Source organism: Symphodus melops (genome assembly GCF_947650265.1).
Source record: "Symphodus melops genome assembly, chromosome: 9".
In the NCBI taxonomy this organism is placed as follows: domain Eukaryota; kingdom Metazoa; phylum Chordata; class Actinopteri; order Labriformes; family Labridae; genus Symphodus; species Symphodus melops.
In genome coordinates, this window is record NC_136699.1 from 3,474,620 (window position 1) to 3,488,572 (window position 13,953).

General features: G+C 39.1%; 1 protein-coding gene across 2 annotated transcripts; it reads right to left on the reverse strand.

The window, feature by feature from the left end:
• Nucleotides 1-253: 253 nt before the first annotated feature.
• LOC306829467 (uncharacterized protein) lies at nucleotides 254-5,018 on the reverse strand. Of its 2 annotated transcripts, XM_079352511.1 has the most exons (6): nucleotides 3,990-5,018; nucleotides 3,858-3,899; nucleotides 1,131-1,238; nucleotides 979-1,017; nucleotides 771-851; nucleotides 254-644 (listed from the first exon to the last, which is right to left on the reverse strand). In XM_079352511.1, exons 1-6 carry the CDS (start codon nucleotides 4,230-4,232, stop codon nucleotides 621-623), a joined length of 537 nt encoding a protein of 178 aa, XP_079208637.1. In that variant the 5' UTR covers nucleotides 4,233-5,018; the 3' UTR covers nucleotides 254-620. The 2 variants fall into 2 exon arrangements, with proteins under 2 accessions (XP_079208637.1, XP_079208636.1); XM_079352510.1 differs by having other exon boundaries at nucleotides 254-851.
• Between the last annotated feature and the right edge of the window lie 8,935 nt (nucleotides 5,019-13,953).

Below are 13,953 nucleotides of genomic sequence, written 5' to 3' on the forward strand. Positions count from 1 at the left end.
ATAATAATAATAATAATAATAAATAAAATAAAAAATAAAGCAGCTGGTCATTTGCTCTAAATAACAAATCTTAACAGTTCAAACTAGAGACCGCTTATAGCACTTCACTTTAAGACGACGTGTAGTGAACACATTTTGAGCATTTATAAACGTGTGCAACTGAATGAAAGTATTAAATGATTGTGTGTGAACGCTTGCTGGAATCTCTTATATACCAGTAGATGCTTAAACAAACCAAGCCAGCAAACCAAGATCTTTGAAACATTTTATTTGTATCACAAATTACAATCATATCAATAAACTGACTCCCCTGATAGATTACATCATACATAGTATACATGTCATTAAATATTTTCAATTCTTTGAGAACTACCACAGATAAATAAACTTTCACTGTCAGTGAAAAAGAGGGGGTAACAACTCCACGTGTGGCCACTAGGTGGCAGCAAAGCAGCTACTTTTTTTGTTAATACATACTTTTTCATAGCTTTAGTGGGATTACCACCATGACGTCAATAAATACTGAATAAGTTAAATATTTAAAAAGCTATAACACTGTCATTTCAGCATAGTGTCTTCTTTACATTCATTCTTGGTCCCGAGTGAATCCTCGCCTCCTCTCAGTTTGAAAGTCTGGTGAAGGCCTAAAAACAGGAAACAGGAATTTGACACGAGTCAGAGCGGCATTTATGTGCAGCAGTAACAGTGTACGCTGATATTTATCCTCATTAAACAGTAACCAATGTAGTAATTAAAAACATCTTCCTTACACTTTGAATAAAAGTCTCCAGTCTGTTGAAAAATATCGTTGCATTTTGTTTGGGATGTAAAGCGCAGGCTTGGCAGCTGGCCTGAGGGGGGGGGGGGGGGGGGGGGGAAACAAACGGTACAGATTAATTTAAAAACCATTTACTTTGAGTTTGTAAAAGTCAAAACTGCAGTTTAGGAATAAGGAGGAAACATAAGCATTTCACTTACCAGATTATTTCCTGAAGTACAAAAGTTCAGACCTTTCTCCTGAAATGGATAAAACACAGTTTAGTATGTTTTTAAAATGTAAAGAGTAAAGGTTACGTAACAAAACGTTGGACGTCCCCGAACGTCGTTCCCTCCCCGGCCCGTTTACTCACCGTCAGAGGATGGTTCAGGCTCCTGAAGAGTTTGACTCGCTTTTTTTCGACACCGTTGCGCGGCAGGTTATCCCGAAAACAGTGCAGGGCTGGCAGACAGCAGCAGGTCTGTGAGAGACACATAAAGAGCAAACCCATGAGTGTTTGTTAGCTACCACAGCAGCATGTGCATGGAGCCACAGTGTTATGACAGCTACATGTCAGTCTTCATCTTCTCTATACGGCCTTCTGAATCCAGTTCAAACCAGCTTCCTGACCAGTTGTGTAAGAGTTTTTATTTTTTTTAAATATGATTAAAAAAAAATGGTATCATAAGAAGCAAAGGTGCTGTCTAACTCAAACTAGAACAGATCGTATTGGAGTTTCACTTTGAGTCCATTTAAACCTAAAGATAAATATGTTTTGGTTGGTTTATTGTAAACTGTTCAACACAAAACGACGGCTAGAGATTTAAAAGTTGTTTTTCTCAAACTTTGGTCTCGGTGCTGACAACAGGATATTTTTTGGGTTTGAAATTAAAGGAGCAACATTCACTGTATTTACTGAAAGAAGTGACCTTCCTCTGTGATCAGACATTAAAGGAAACCTGCTGTGTTGAAGCTTCTCTGACAACAATGCAGCAGCCAGTATGTCCTGATGCTCTGGATATGTTTGGACCAGAGAAGGTAGGCGGGGCTTTGAAGGCCGTTTTGGACGCCCCTGGGTTTGCCAGATACGAGAGCAGTTATCAGGTCAAAGCAACAGGTGTTGGAACTGCTTCAGACAGAAGTGACTGTACCCGAGCTAAAAGGCCTCTGCATGTTTCTAATAAGCTCCAGCAGCAGAAAGCTGCTCAAACTAGGATCAATGTTGGAGATGAGCATCGGGACGGAGGAGACGTTCCTCAATATTTGGACTGCAGTACCCATTTTAAACACTAGGTGTCAGAGTTACATATTGTGTTTTGCTCCTTTCGCGGAACAAACGCTTAAATATAAAGTAGACAAAAATCTCCACCTAAACAATGGAGCTAAATGTGGAGCTCTACGTCTGAGATCCACAGTTTTAGAAGCAGTATTTTCTGCACCGTAGATTTTGTAAATGGTGATTTTTGTTGCTGTTGTTGTTTTGCCTTATGATGAGGTTGTATCATCTTCTGGGGAATTAATCCTCGCATCACGGCCACCAAAACATTTCCAAGAGAGCTGTCTCTGGTTTCATGTCATGACTTCATCGTTGCAGTTAACTTTCCAATCAGATCGACTCTCTTCCTTCAAACTGAAACTTAAACCAAGCAGAGTTTCCACTTTTTTGAAAAGACGACTTTCAGTCGTGTGCTTTTGGATGTTTTTCTCACGAATGTTTCCGTCCAGAGTTGTAGTATACTGTTTGATATTGGTGAACCCCTCGAGCTTTGGTCAAACCACAGATTAAGATCACAGTATGTAGAGAACATAATGCTAACTTTTTAATTCTTCTCTTAAAGAGGAAGTTTTTCAAGCACGCAACACACTCCGAGTTGATAAGATGCTTTGAGGAAGTGTGTGAGTGGTTTTGTCTGCTCTCTACTCGATTACTCATCACTTTTCAGTCGCGAGTGCAACGGAAGTTGTGAGAAAACCCAGCGAGCAGGCTCTCGTCTTGACTCACCTCAGAGCCTGACAAGAAACGGAGATGATCTGAGTTTACGAGTAACAAGTCACGAAAGCATGCAGCCGGTCAAAGTGAATACACTCTACACAGCTTTGTGACAAACTGAGGATCTTTCTTCAAGTTTGGATTTAACTTTACTTGGACTGAAATAAACATTGCATAGTACTGAGGGGTCGTGCAGAATGTCAATACAGCTCGAAGGAGTTTTATGCACGTTTGGAATTGTTAAATTAGTTTGTGTGATCTCTATTTGTGAACTTCTTATTGTAGCTTTTATAAAAACTTAAATACTCTACCGAGCGCTGACTTTATTAAAAGAAACTTTATGATAAATTGTGCTCACTATAAAACCTTAAAAAAAACAATTTAAATTAAGGTCACAATATTCAGCATTAACTAGCTGCTTATTAGCGTGCTAATTAGTGGCATACAGGCTGCAACTTAATTATTAATTAGCGCTTATTATGCTACCTTATTCTACATGACAGTCTGTAAATACAAGTCCATTAAATAGAGCTTCCCTCCTGATTACTGCTTAGTGAGAGTGTAGTTTGTGGTCATGTGGAGTAAGGAAAGAAGATCTTAATAATAATGATAGAGCAGCCAGTGTGCTACTAATGAGCATGCTCATAAAGAACTTGTGACCTTAATGTAAAGTGTCACATTTGAGAATCATTTTCCTGCTTTTACAATTTTATTTAATTTTTTTAATGTATTTTGTGTCAAAAGTTAAAAAAATACAAAGTTTAAGATTGTATGTTTAATTGACTCTGTCCACTACAGCATGATTAATTTACCTCGCTTCAGCTCAGACTGTGTTCAGTCTGTCAATCCCCTTTGTGTGCTTTGAGAGAGTTTTTATTTTAGCGCGAGATTAATCCTATTTAAATAGTAGAAGATGTATGATTCAATAATTCATCGAAAACCAAGACATTATCACAGTAAGGTTTCTCCTCCTACAGCAGCCCCGGCTCATGACAATCAGCCTCACGAGTTAGTGGGAGAATCGCAACGATGAGTAAGCAACCACAAATATTAAGCAACGCGGTGACCCTTATGTCAACTGATATCAAATACAAGTTAAGTTAGTCTTACCTCAATGTTCTGTGGTGGCGTATTCAGCAGCTGCTCAGTGTGCTGCAAGACAAAACAAAAAGATGTATTCAGTAACGATCAATGAGGGCAGAGCTGCGAGGAAAAAACAACCTAAAATGTAGAGGAACCCACCTGCATGGTTTCTTTCAGCTCCCTCAGATGTCTCAGGACTTCTTCTAATTTTCTGCTCTCCTGTGATCGTCCACTCCCGTTTGTCACTGCGTCGGCCAAAGAGTAGCAGCAGACTGCAAAAAGGCAAAAGACAATCGGCTTCATATTCTCAGAGACAGCTGCAGGTACCAGATCAACCAAAAGATACTTTTCAGAAGATTTACTGGAAATGCAGACAGTGGTGTTGCTTACCTTTTTATACATATCCCTGAGGACAAGGGAAAACCACTTAAAGAGCTGGAAAGCTGCAGAAACTGGTGTGTGAGTAATGAAACTTTCTTTTCCACTGGCAGTCACCACTACGTGATGCGAGAGTGGCGTCAGGCCGCGCGTGCGTGGGGCCTATACATACAAGTGTGTGAACGTAAAGTTGGTGAGTGCACCCGACAGGAAACTACAGGGAGACGGCACTTCCCATTTTCATTTTGAATCAGTGGAGCCGCAGCTTTACCGTGTCATAGGTAGCGTTCGTAGGTGTGGTATTGACAACCTGAATGCATTCACTGCATCATGGCCTCCTACACAAACACACGGCGCCTCGGCCAACAACAGGAAACCATGTTTTAGGGTTGATCAACTTCAAGTAGAAGTGAGGGAGGAAATCCTCAGGTCCATTTAAGGAGAAATAATAAGAGAGTATTTTATTAGCTGATGTCTTTTGGGTTTTTAAAATCTCACTGTTACTCATTAAAAGAAGATATGGACAAATGTGTCAAATTTCATGCATATGTGACACTAGGTGAAGGATATTTAAGATGGTGATTTTTTTTTCCATTTCATTTTTTATTTCATTCTTTAGAGAAAGAAAGAAGATAAACTTATGTCTACCCCTTATCAGCATGACATAAATAACAACAATTCCAATAAGGTGTGCTTACAACACGTCAACTTTGCAGAACAAGTACTAAATCAAAATTCACTTTTTCTGCTCAATAGCAGCATCATATTTTTCTATTAATCGCGCTTTCTCACATTTCTTAAAAATGAAAAGTGATTTCACTATTAAATTGTTGCACAGACTTGACACCTTGAATTGAGACGAAATCTTTCCTTCGGTTTTGTTCTGAACTCTGGTTTCAGAAAAACTTCAGTGTTCTCGATGTCAGACGTGCAACCTTTATTTCACAACCACCTGTAAACTTTTGGAGAAATCCTCGTAAAACCTGTGAAGGTGAAGTCAAAGTTTTGAAGTTCAGTCCCTTCCTCCTTCTTTTTTTTTGGACGTTTTGAACCTGGTCTCAAGAGAGAAACATGCTGGGAATAAAAGCTTCATGAATCTCATCATTCGCCCAGTTTAACATTGTGTGTGTTCTGCATCTCATTTCTCTCAAACCTTTTTCAGCATCAAACTCCTCAAAGTGTAAGCTTGTTGACAACGTTGATATGAAAAGTAGTGACTTCCATGTTCATTTACATGTACCTGTACATCATCCATACTTTTCTCTGCTCTTAGAGTAATGCAGGCTGTGCTGGAGATTGTAAAACGAAGGCTTGGACTGCGTTTGTTCGTTGCAAATTCAGCCGGCTTCACAGCATGGAGGATATTTTGGAGAAGGAGCGTCTAAAGATCCAGATGATGAAGAGTGTATATTGTTTGTCCTGTGTTGTATAGTGCACATTGTTTGTTTGTAGGATACTTCACCCATTTTCATGAAGCTGTGTATCATTAGAAACATGGTAGTAGTGTTGAATGGTCGTGAATCCAACCCTCATTTTGCCCTGAGACGAGAAAAATGTGTTTTTCTTTGCTTGAAAGTTTTCTTCATGTGATGCAAAAAGCGTCATATTTAGGGCATACATTTTAGGACATCCTCAGGTATGAGACGAAGGTGCCGTCTGAGGCCGTACCGTCTGAGGTCTGACACCCGACGGAGGTTTTCCTGAGAACTGATGCTTTTCCGTCTGTGGTCTGACACCTTCGTCTCAGACCTGAGGATGTCCTAAAATGTATGCCGTACATATTGCATCACATGAAGAAAACTTCCAGGCAAAGAAAAACACGTTTTTCTCGTCTCAGGGCAAAATGAGGGCTGGATTCACGACCATTCAACACTACTAGCATGTTTCTAATGATACACAGCTTCATGTAAATGGGTGAAGTGTCCCTTTAATGAAACTTTCTTTTACTGAATGTCCAGCAGGCTGCGATGTGCGACGCTGGTTTCATGCAATGCCTCAACGTTTTCACGTCTGTAAACTGGAGTGCAAAGCACCAAACACTGACATTAGGGGGTTTACTTCACAGACCAGAGGTCCCGAAGTCATTCTAATCCCGTGCAAACTCCAGGTTTAATACGTTAAAGCACTTCTTAGCCTCTGTGTCTCAGCCTTCTGTTGCTTGTCTTCACTCAAATTAAATACAAACTTGCACGTTTTTTAAGTGTACATTGATAGAGCGTCTACATCCAGACACATTGGCCCTAAATGTCCTCCGTGGTTTTCACCCACACACATGTTGCACTCTTAAAAATAGACATGGGCTAAATAAATCTTTGTATGCAAATATTGCTCTACTACTCATTAAGAAATTGTCATTTACTCCAATGAGCATTTGGGAAATTCAAGAGGTATCACACGTCAGCTTGTCCCGTGTACTCATCATCCGCGCACACACTCTGCACAGTCAGTGTTTGTTCACACGCTTTCTACACACTCTGTGCGACTGTGGCAGAGGGGAGGAAGTGAGAGTGAAAGAGAAAACCCCTTTAGTCTGCACTCTCTCTCTCTCTCTCTCTCTCTCTCTCTCTCTCTCTCTATCTCTCTCTCTGTGTCAGTGTCAGCGTAAAGGAAAAGGTGGGTGGGGGCTTCGACTGGTCTGAGAGGTGCATCACCTCAGGCGGCTGTCTTATCAGGAGTCCCTCCTGTGATGCAAAAACAGAAGGGAAAATGTGTCCTCAAAAAAAATGTGTCGAATCAAAATTCAGAAGAATTTTCCTCTTCTTGCTGTCTTCAAGGAACACTTCCTAACAACCATGTGGTGTGTGTGTGTGTGTGTGTGTGTGTGTGTGTGTGTGTGTGTGTGTGTGTGTGTGTGTGTGTGTGTGTGTGTGTGTGTGTGTGTGTGTGTGTGTGTGTGTGTGTGTGTGTGTGTGTGTGTGTGTGTGTGTGTGTGTGTGTGTGTGTGTGTGTGTGTGTGTGTGTGTGCAAACATCTGACGTCTTCTGAAGTGAATCTTAACATTTATTTGACGTGCAGATAAAAGATGTTCGGCAGGCTTTTTCTGTGCGACCTTCAACCTTTTCCCTGAGGATCTTCAAGGTATTACAAACGTAAAAACAGTCGATCAATATTTAACCAACGCTGAATAAAACTGAACTCTAACGATGTCATTCAAACTTAACGACGTGCGCCCACTCACAAAAAAGAACAGACAGTGCAGCTGTGTTTTCAGTGGTCACTTCGAAGCGCTCATCAATGGCCGTTCTCCTACGACCAATCCAAATCAAGGGGTGTGGCTTTTCATGTTGACGTCAACAACAATGGCGAAGGAAAATGATCATTTTTCCACACACACGCATTTGTAGCGGTACAACTTCCAAATGTCAGACTCCTTGAAAAGTTTGCACCTCCATACCCTCCACCCTTTTATAAATCCATGTTATATAACCATCTAACAAAATACTGTACTGTTAGGCCAATGTGCCTCTTCCGTATATCCTTATATAGCCTCTTCCTTTTGCTTTAAAGTTGCAGCATAGACTCTCTATTGTCTTCTCCAGGTGCAGCACCTCAAGGACACTTTCTTTATCAGAAACTAACACACGAACATCACCTCATCTCTGCTAAAATCTCCGCTGACACAGCACACCAACATTTTAGAGGAGGCAACTTACTACTGTATATAATTCTGTGATTTCTTACATTCGGGGTCTACTCTCTGGTTTTGGTAGCTGACGTGCGAGTCAGCGAGGTCGACCCTCAGCTGAGACAACGCCCACGGTATGTGCATTGTATCTCCTTGCTTTATTAAACTTGCTGGTTTGTTCAATTTGAACCTGAGTCCTTTCTCTTCCTTCTCCAAGAAAACCAACACGCACAAGGTGACTCAAAAAAACCCTGAACAATGTGTACAGCTTTTCAAACTGGGAGCGGTTTTATGAACTGCACAGGTTTGTATTTTACATCTGTTTTTCAAAGCAGTGCACACAGAATTAGACTGTGCAGACGGATACAGATTTGTAAACTGTGGGTCGGCATTTGACAAAACTGTCATCTATTTTTTCTGACACCTAAAGCAAAGAGTGCAGTACAATTCTTTTTTATTTATTTTTTTTATCTTTGTATCTCTTCTGTTTGTGTTTCTTGCTGACAATCTTATTTTCAGTGGAACAAGTTGTTCATGTGTGTAATCATGATTACATATTTAACCCTATCTCAACCCAAAATAATTTTTCCAAAGGAGAGAAAAAATAAATGCGAGGTGTCGGTGTCACGTACACCTCTTCTGCTCGCACTTTTTCCATGAAATACAACGAAACTGAGACATGTTTTCTTTGCCGTCAGGGTTAAAAACAAACAGTGAGAGTTGATATTTGTGGTCAGCCAGTGTTAAACGCAGTGAAAAAAAAGTGTGATTTGAAATGAGGCTGAAATGAGGCATCTGTCAGATCAGCCTGACAGATGGAGGTCAACACATGGGTGGGGGAAATGTACTTTTACATGGAATGGTGAAAAGACCAAGTTATGATGAACATTTAAAATGACACTTTAATGACCTTTATATTTGTTAAAGGGTTTCCATCAACTTAGTCAACACTTATCTTTTGATAAGTGTGTGTGTGTGTGTGTGAGGGGGGGGGGGGTTCTGCATTAGAACTGTTGACATAAAACTCAGCTAAATTATCCTGATTGTCCTTTTAAATGTTGCTAAGAGTTAATAAACCTTTTATATGAAATAAAGAGTGTTTGGTGTTTTATAATGAAATGTGTTTGTTTTAGAGGATGGTTTTAGTTTGGACAGAAGAGTTTGTGAAAAGTTTTGATCATCAGACGGAACCGTCTGAAAGTAAAATGTAAAATGTGACTTGAATTTATTTCTATGGCCGTAAACAAAAGTGTCCTCCATGTGACTGAAGCTGAATTCATGTTTTTAAATGTTTGTATCAAGTTTATGAAAACAACACTTCCTGGTGTTGTTTCCTCCTCTCTCTCTCTCTCTCTCTCTCTCTCTCTCTCTGTTGTTCTTTGTGATCGTCGTCTCTTTGGATAAAAGCGTCTGATAAATGATTTATAAGAAAGTTCAGTAACTTCTTTGCTGGCCTGACTTCCAGTTAAATGTGACTCAGGTGCTCCCATAATAGTGTAAATACAAAATATAGGATATAATCCTAATCACTGAATATTTCCAGTTAAAGCTAATATTCATAATATTTAATATTTGTATTATTTTTGGTTGCAAGTCTGAACACTTGTGCTCAGTATATTGATCTTTGGAATATTGTTCACAAGTCACGGCATCAATCAGGACACGTCTAAACAATGGTGCAGTGTTTGTGTGTGTGTGTGTGTGTGTGTGTGTGCGCGTCTGTGTGTGTGGGTGATTTAACAGAAATATTAGTCATCTTCTTTTTCTAGCTGTCGAGTAACTCCGCTGCATGGAGTGAAAGTCCTGTACTCACACAAGCATTATTATTATTATTATAATTATTGTTAAAGTTTGAACAGAGAACATCACATCACTCGCTTCCTGTCACTTTCAGAATTTATTTGAAGATCTTTCTGATCATTTTTAAAGCTCGTCTTGGCCTTGCCCAGAGTTGCATTGTGTGAAATTTTAACCATCTCGTCACCCTTCTGCTCGCTCCAAAGTCGAGGCTCAAATCAAAACGAGAGTGAGCCTTTGCCACCCGGACCTGTTAGAGCCCGAAATGTGACAAAAACCTGAAATGTTAATAATGAAAAAAAAGTAAAAAATAAAAATATATAAATTACTATATATATATATATATATATATATGTATATATATATATATATATATATATATATATATATATATATATATATATATATATATATATATATATACAGTATATATATATACAGTATATATATAAAATAACTGGTCAATAATGTAACAAAATCTTGACACCAAAACAAAGTAACATTTTGCCTAAAATGCAACAAGTTATTACGTGCTGGTCAGTTATTATATAATAGGGCAGGCTAAATATGTTTCACCTAACAATGTAACATCGTGTTACATTTTTTAAATAACATTTTGGGTCGTTGTTACGTTTTGGGCGCTAACAGGGACCCTCGACCTGCCTGAGGAGAGAAGGCGGGCAGACTCAGTGACATCGTTTTTTAAAACTCACTTTTAAAGATTTCTACAAATCTATCCCTGACTTTTTATTTATTCCATGAACCTCTTCTCTAAATGTTTCAGCCTTCAAATGTATCCCTTCTTGTATTTATTTTACTACTCATACTCTTTTTTTAATATTGTACTCTTCAGCCTTCTGTTGCTTTACATCCATTTAACCATCGCTCACTATTTCCTCTTTTATATCCTCACTCTGTGTTTCCAGCCTGTGACGTCTCACTCTCCTTCAATTCCATTTTATTTCATTTAGTTATCTCCTGGTGACTTTAAATTGATTCTCTGTCATATTTATTGTAATAGCATTCACTTCCTCTTGATTTCTGTCTAATGCATATTTTTATTTATATTGTGTATATAATGTCATATATTTTATTCCTGTTATTTGCAAGTATGTTTAGTTTGGTGCGTCTGTTCTCTGTGCATGTCAAAACACTCTGTAAACGTTTGTTTTTGGTGCTATATAAATAAAGTTATGATAAAATATTACAGCATGAGGTTTATTAATAATGTTCTTAACTTTCTACTCCCACCTGCAGTTGTAGATTTCCGACACTGCGGTCTCCGCTCCGTGAACACTTTTTCGTTTCCAGATGAGGGCGGGTGCAAGGTTAAAAGTTTGTCTCATATACATGTTGCCATGAGACAGAGACGTTGCTCATTGTTTATGTCATGCAACATAATGTGCAAACTTTTTTTTTTTTTTTTTTTTTTTTAAACACAATGTGCAGCTGAAGAGAGGATGAAGTAGGTGATTTTCAGTGACCGAGAAAAGCGAGTGTGCTTGATATTCCCGTAAGTGTACAGGAAGAAAGCAGAGAAGGCGTGGGTGGGGGGTTGCCCCCCTTTTTTTTTGTCTTCTTTTGTCTTCTGTATTCACAACAGCCGTGAATGCAGAGAGATTGATGTCACTATTATCATTTGAGTCCTCACGAGTAAATATGTTTGTATTGAGCAGTGCTTCACATTGTGAGCAGACAACAGATGTGGAGAGTTAATAGAAACCTGCAGAATGATAATGTATGGAAAGCCAGATGTTGGGAAACCTAAACAGTTTGTTTAATTTGTTTACATTTGAATTCAAATAAAATATTGCTTTATATATCTTTAATGATACATCAAACAAAACACTAATTCTATTTCTTCTTAAATGTCGACACGTATGCACACATGATCATTTTATCAGACTCAAACACCGTGAAGGTTCACGGTCACAAGTTACCACCGACTCGACAGAAACTCAACATTTTACTTCAGTGTCTTGAAATGTAAATTAATCCAAATGAGTGTGTCAGTGAAATTATGCAGATTTATTTGACTGTTTTTCTGACCTAATTTTTCGATTTTTTGATTTTATTAAGTCTTTTTTTTTTTTTTAATAAAATAAATACTCAGATTTAAGATTTTGCAGTGCAGTCTTTTTTTTTAATGGTTAATGGACCATCTCCAGAGACAACACAGCAGAAGCAGCTAAAAAGTATTGCGGTTGGGCTTGAGCTTAGTTCTTTTCTAGTCTTCTGACGACTCAAAGAGCTATTACACCGCATCAAACCTACACAGAGGACCTACACAAAAAAACTGTCAGACTTAAATAATCATATTCAGAAACGTTTGTACGCCACCGATGAAGCGGCAGGAGCCACTTGGGGTTAAAATATCTTGACCAAGGACACATCGGTCATGTGTCTGAAGGAGCTCATGATCGACCTAGTTGAGACACGACCGACTCTGCCCTCATTGTAAGATATCATTTTGCTTGCACCGTCCCACTTCTTGAATGTGAACGAGAGGAGCATACCTGATCAAGGCTGATTGGTTCAAATCCCCACACAGGTAGAGCATCAAAATGTGAGGCCTATAAACAAGCAGCAAACAAAAAAACAACAACATAAGATACGAGAAAAAAAGATATGAAGTGTCATCTTACACTTCGATTTGATACTCAAAAAAGTCCAATTTAAATTGATAGCCGTGAATTGAAAGCACAGCAACAAAAAAATAGTGTTGTTTTAATCACATATCACATATGACGTGTGAACTCCAGCACACTGTCTAAATGACACAAACACGTTTGTTTCCAACCAGCTTTGGCAAACCGTACTCAACTGTGTCTTCATCAGTGACGCCGCGGTCACAAAGGATTCAACATGAACGAGCTTCTTCTCAACGACTGGAATAGAAAGGAGATGCTAACAAAGCACGCTAACTGGTTTTGGTTGCCTTTTCGAGTACATTAAAGACAACAACTTGAAGTATTTACTAATTAAATAAAACACAACACGACTCAACAGAAACAGTGCCGTCCTTATCATACTGTTAAACATAAAGTCAACTTTTAGATTTGAATGAAAACCTCTACCTGTGGTTGTTATTCGATCCAGAAGCTATGCATTGAAAAGCTGTCACAGAAAGACGAGCAGGGGTACAAAGCAGACATACCACCGATGCAGCCACTCTGCTTCTTCAGGGAACAATGACGGTTATTAGTTTGTCTTCAGCTTGTCTTACTGAAAAAGGGGGCTCAAGAAAGTACAGTGTGCTTAGAGAACTGTGACGCATCCTTGACCTTTAAGAGTTAATACTAGAATCGTCTAGCAGTGCTGTGCTGTTTTGGAAATTGATCATTTTATGGGAAGAGAGAAGCGGCAGCGGAGCAGTGGGAGTACTGCACAGACTGAGATGTGAATGCTGTTAAACCACAACAGTGAGGGGAATAACAGTCGGCCGAGGGGCCCTGAACATATTAAAGGCTGTGAAACTACAGCTGAAGAAAAACAACAAACTCCTATCGGAAAGTTTTTGTTCTTAAATCAAACATCAGACACCTACTCTCCCACAGTGACGGCTCTGTGCACACAATGCACTCTCTGCTGCGTTCATGTTGAATACCTTCTCTTCCATGTTATTGCTTTTATTCTTGGGCAAGATCATTTGCTTTATTGTACAAAAAATAAAGATTTTGAAAGAGAAGCGTTGCTTTTCTCAAGTTTATTTCAAGACACTTTAGAAAAGAGAAGGTAGAAACAGAACCCTGGTCACTTATTGCACATTGCACGCATGCACAAGTTTCACTTTTCTTATAATCTGTTTTATACTCCATTTTATTTAACTTTGCACTTTTTGCACATTTAGGTTTATTAATGTAAATATTATTTATCTTTTTTACCTTGTTTTATTTTATTTACCTTTTTTATCTACATTGCACCGTGGGGAGGGGGAAACGTAATTTCAATTTCACTGTATGTCTGACATATTTTGGAATTGACAATAAAGAACCTTGAACCTTGAACCCTGAGAAGACCAAACTCTGTCATCAGTGACGTGCTTTATTTATTATTTATGTATTTTAATTTTATATATAAATTCTGGTTCGCTCTTTGTTATTTCAGAGACGTGCTTCTCACGCACACAGGCCTGAATCACACTCAGGACCTGTGAACTTGCATTAATGGAGAGATGCCAGAGTGCGATGGAAGCGCCCCCTAAGCTGGAGGGGATTCGGTCAAGGGCACCTCTGTGGTGCTCGAGAGGTGTTCTGGTACCTCTAATCTGCATCGGGACTCCAACCGACGCCCCTCCGGTTCCCAACCCAAGTCCCGACGGAC

Coding starts and splice junctions, on each gene's coding strand:
- LOC306829467 (XM_079352510.1), bottom strand. CDS start 4,232: ATGTATAAAAAGGTAAGCAACACCACTGTCTGCATTTCCAGTAAATCT. Junction 3,900..3,989: donor AGCTGAAAGAAACCATGCAG/GTGGGTTCCTCT, acceptor TTTGTCTTGCAG/CACACTGAGCAGCTGCTGAA. Junction 852..978: donor GTACTTCAGGAAATAATCTG/GTAAGTGAAATG, acceptor CCCCCCCCTCAG/GCCAGCTGCCAAGCCTGCGC.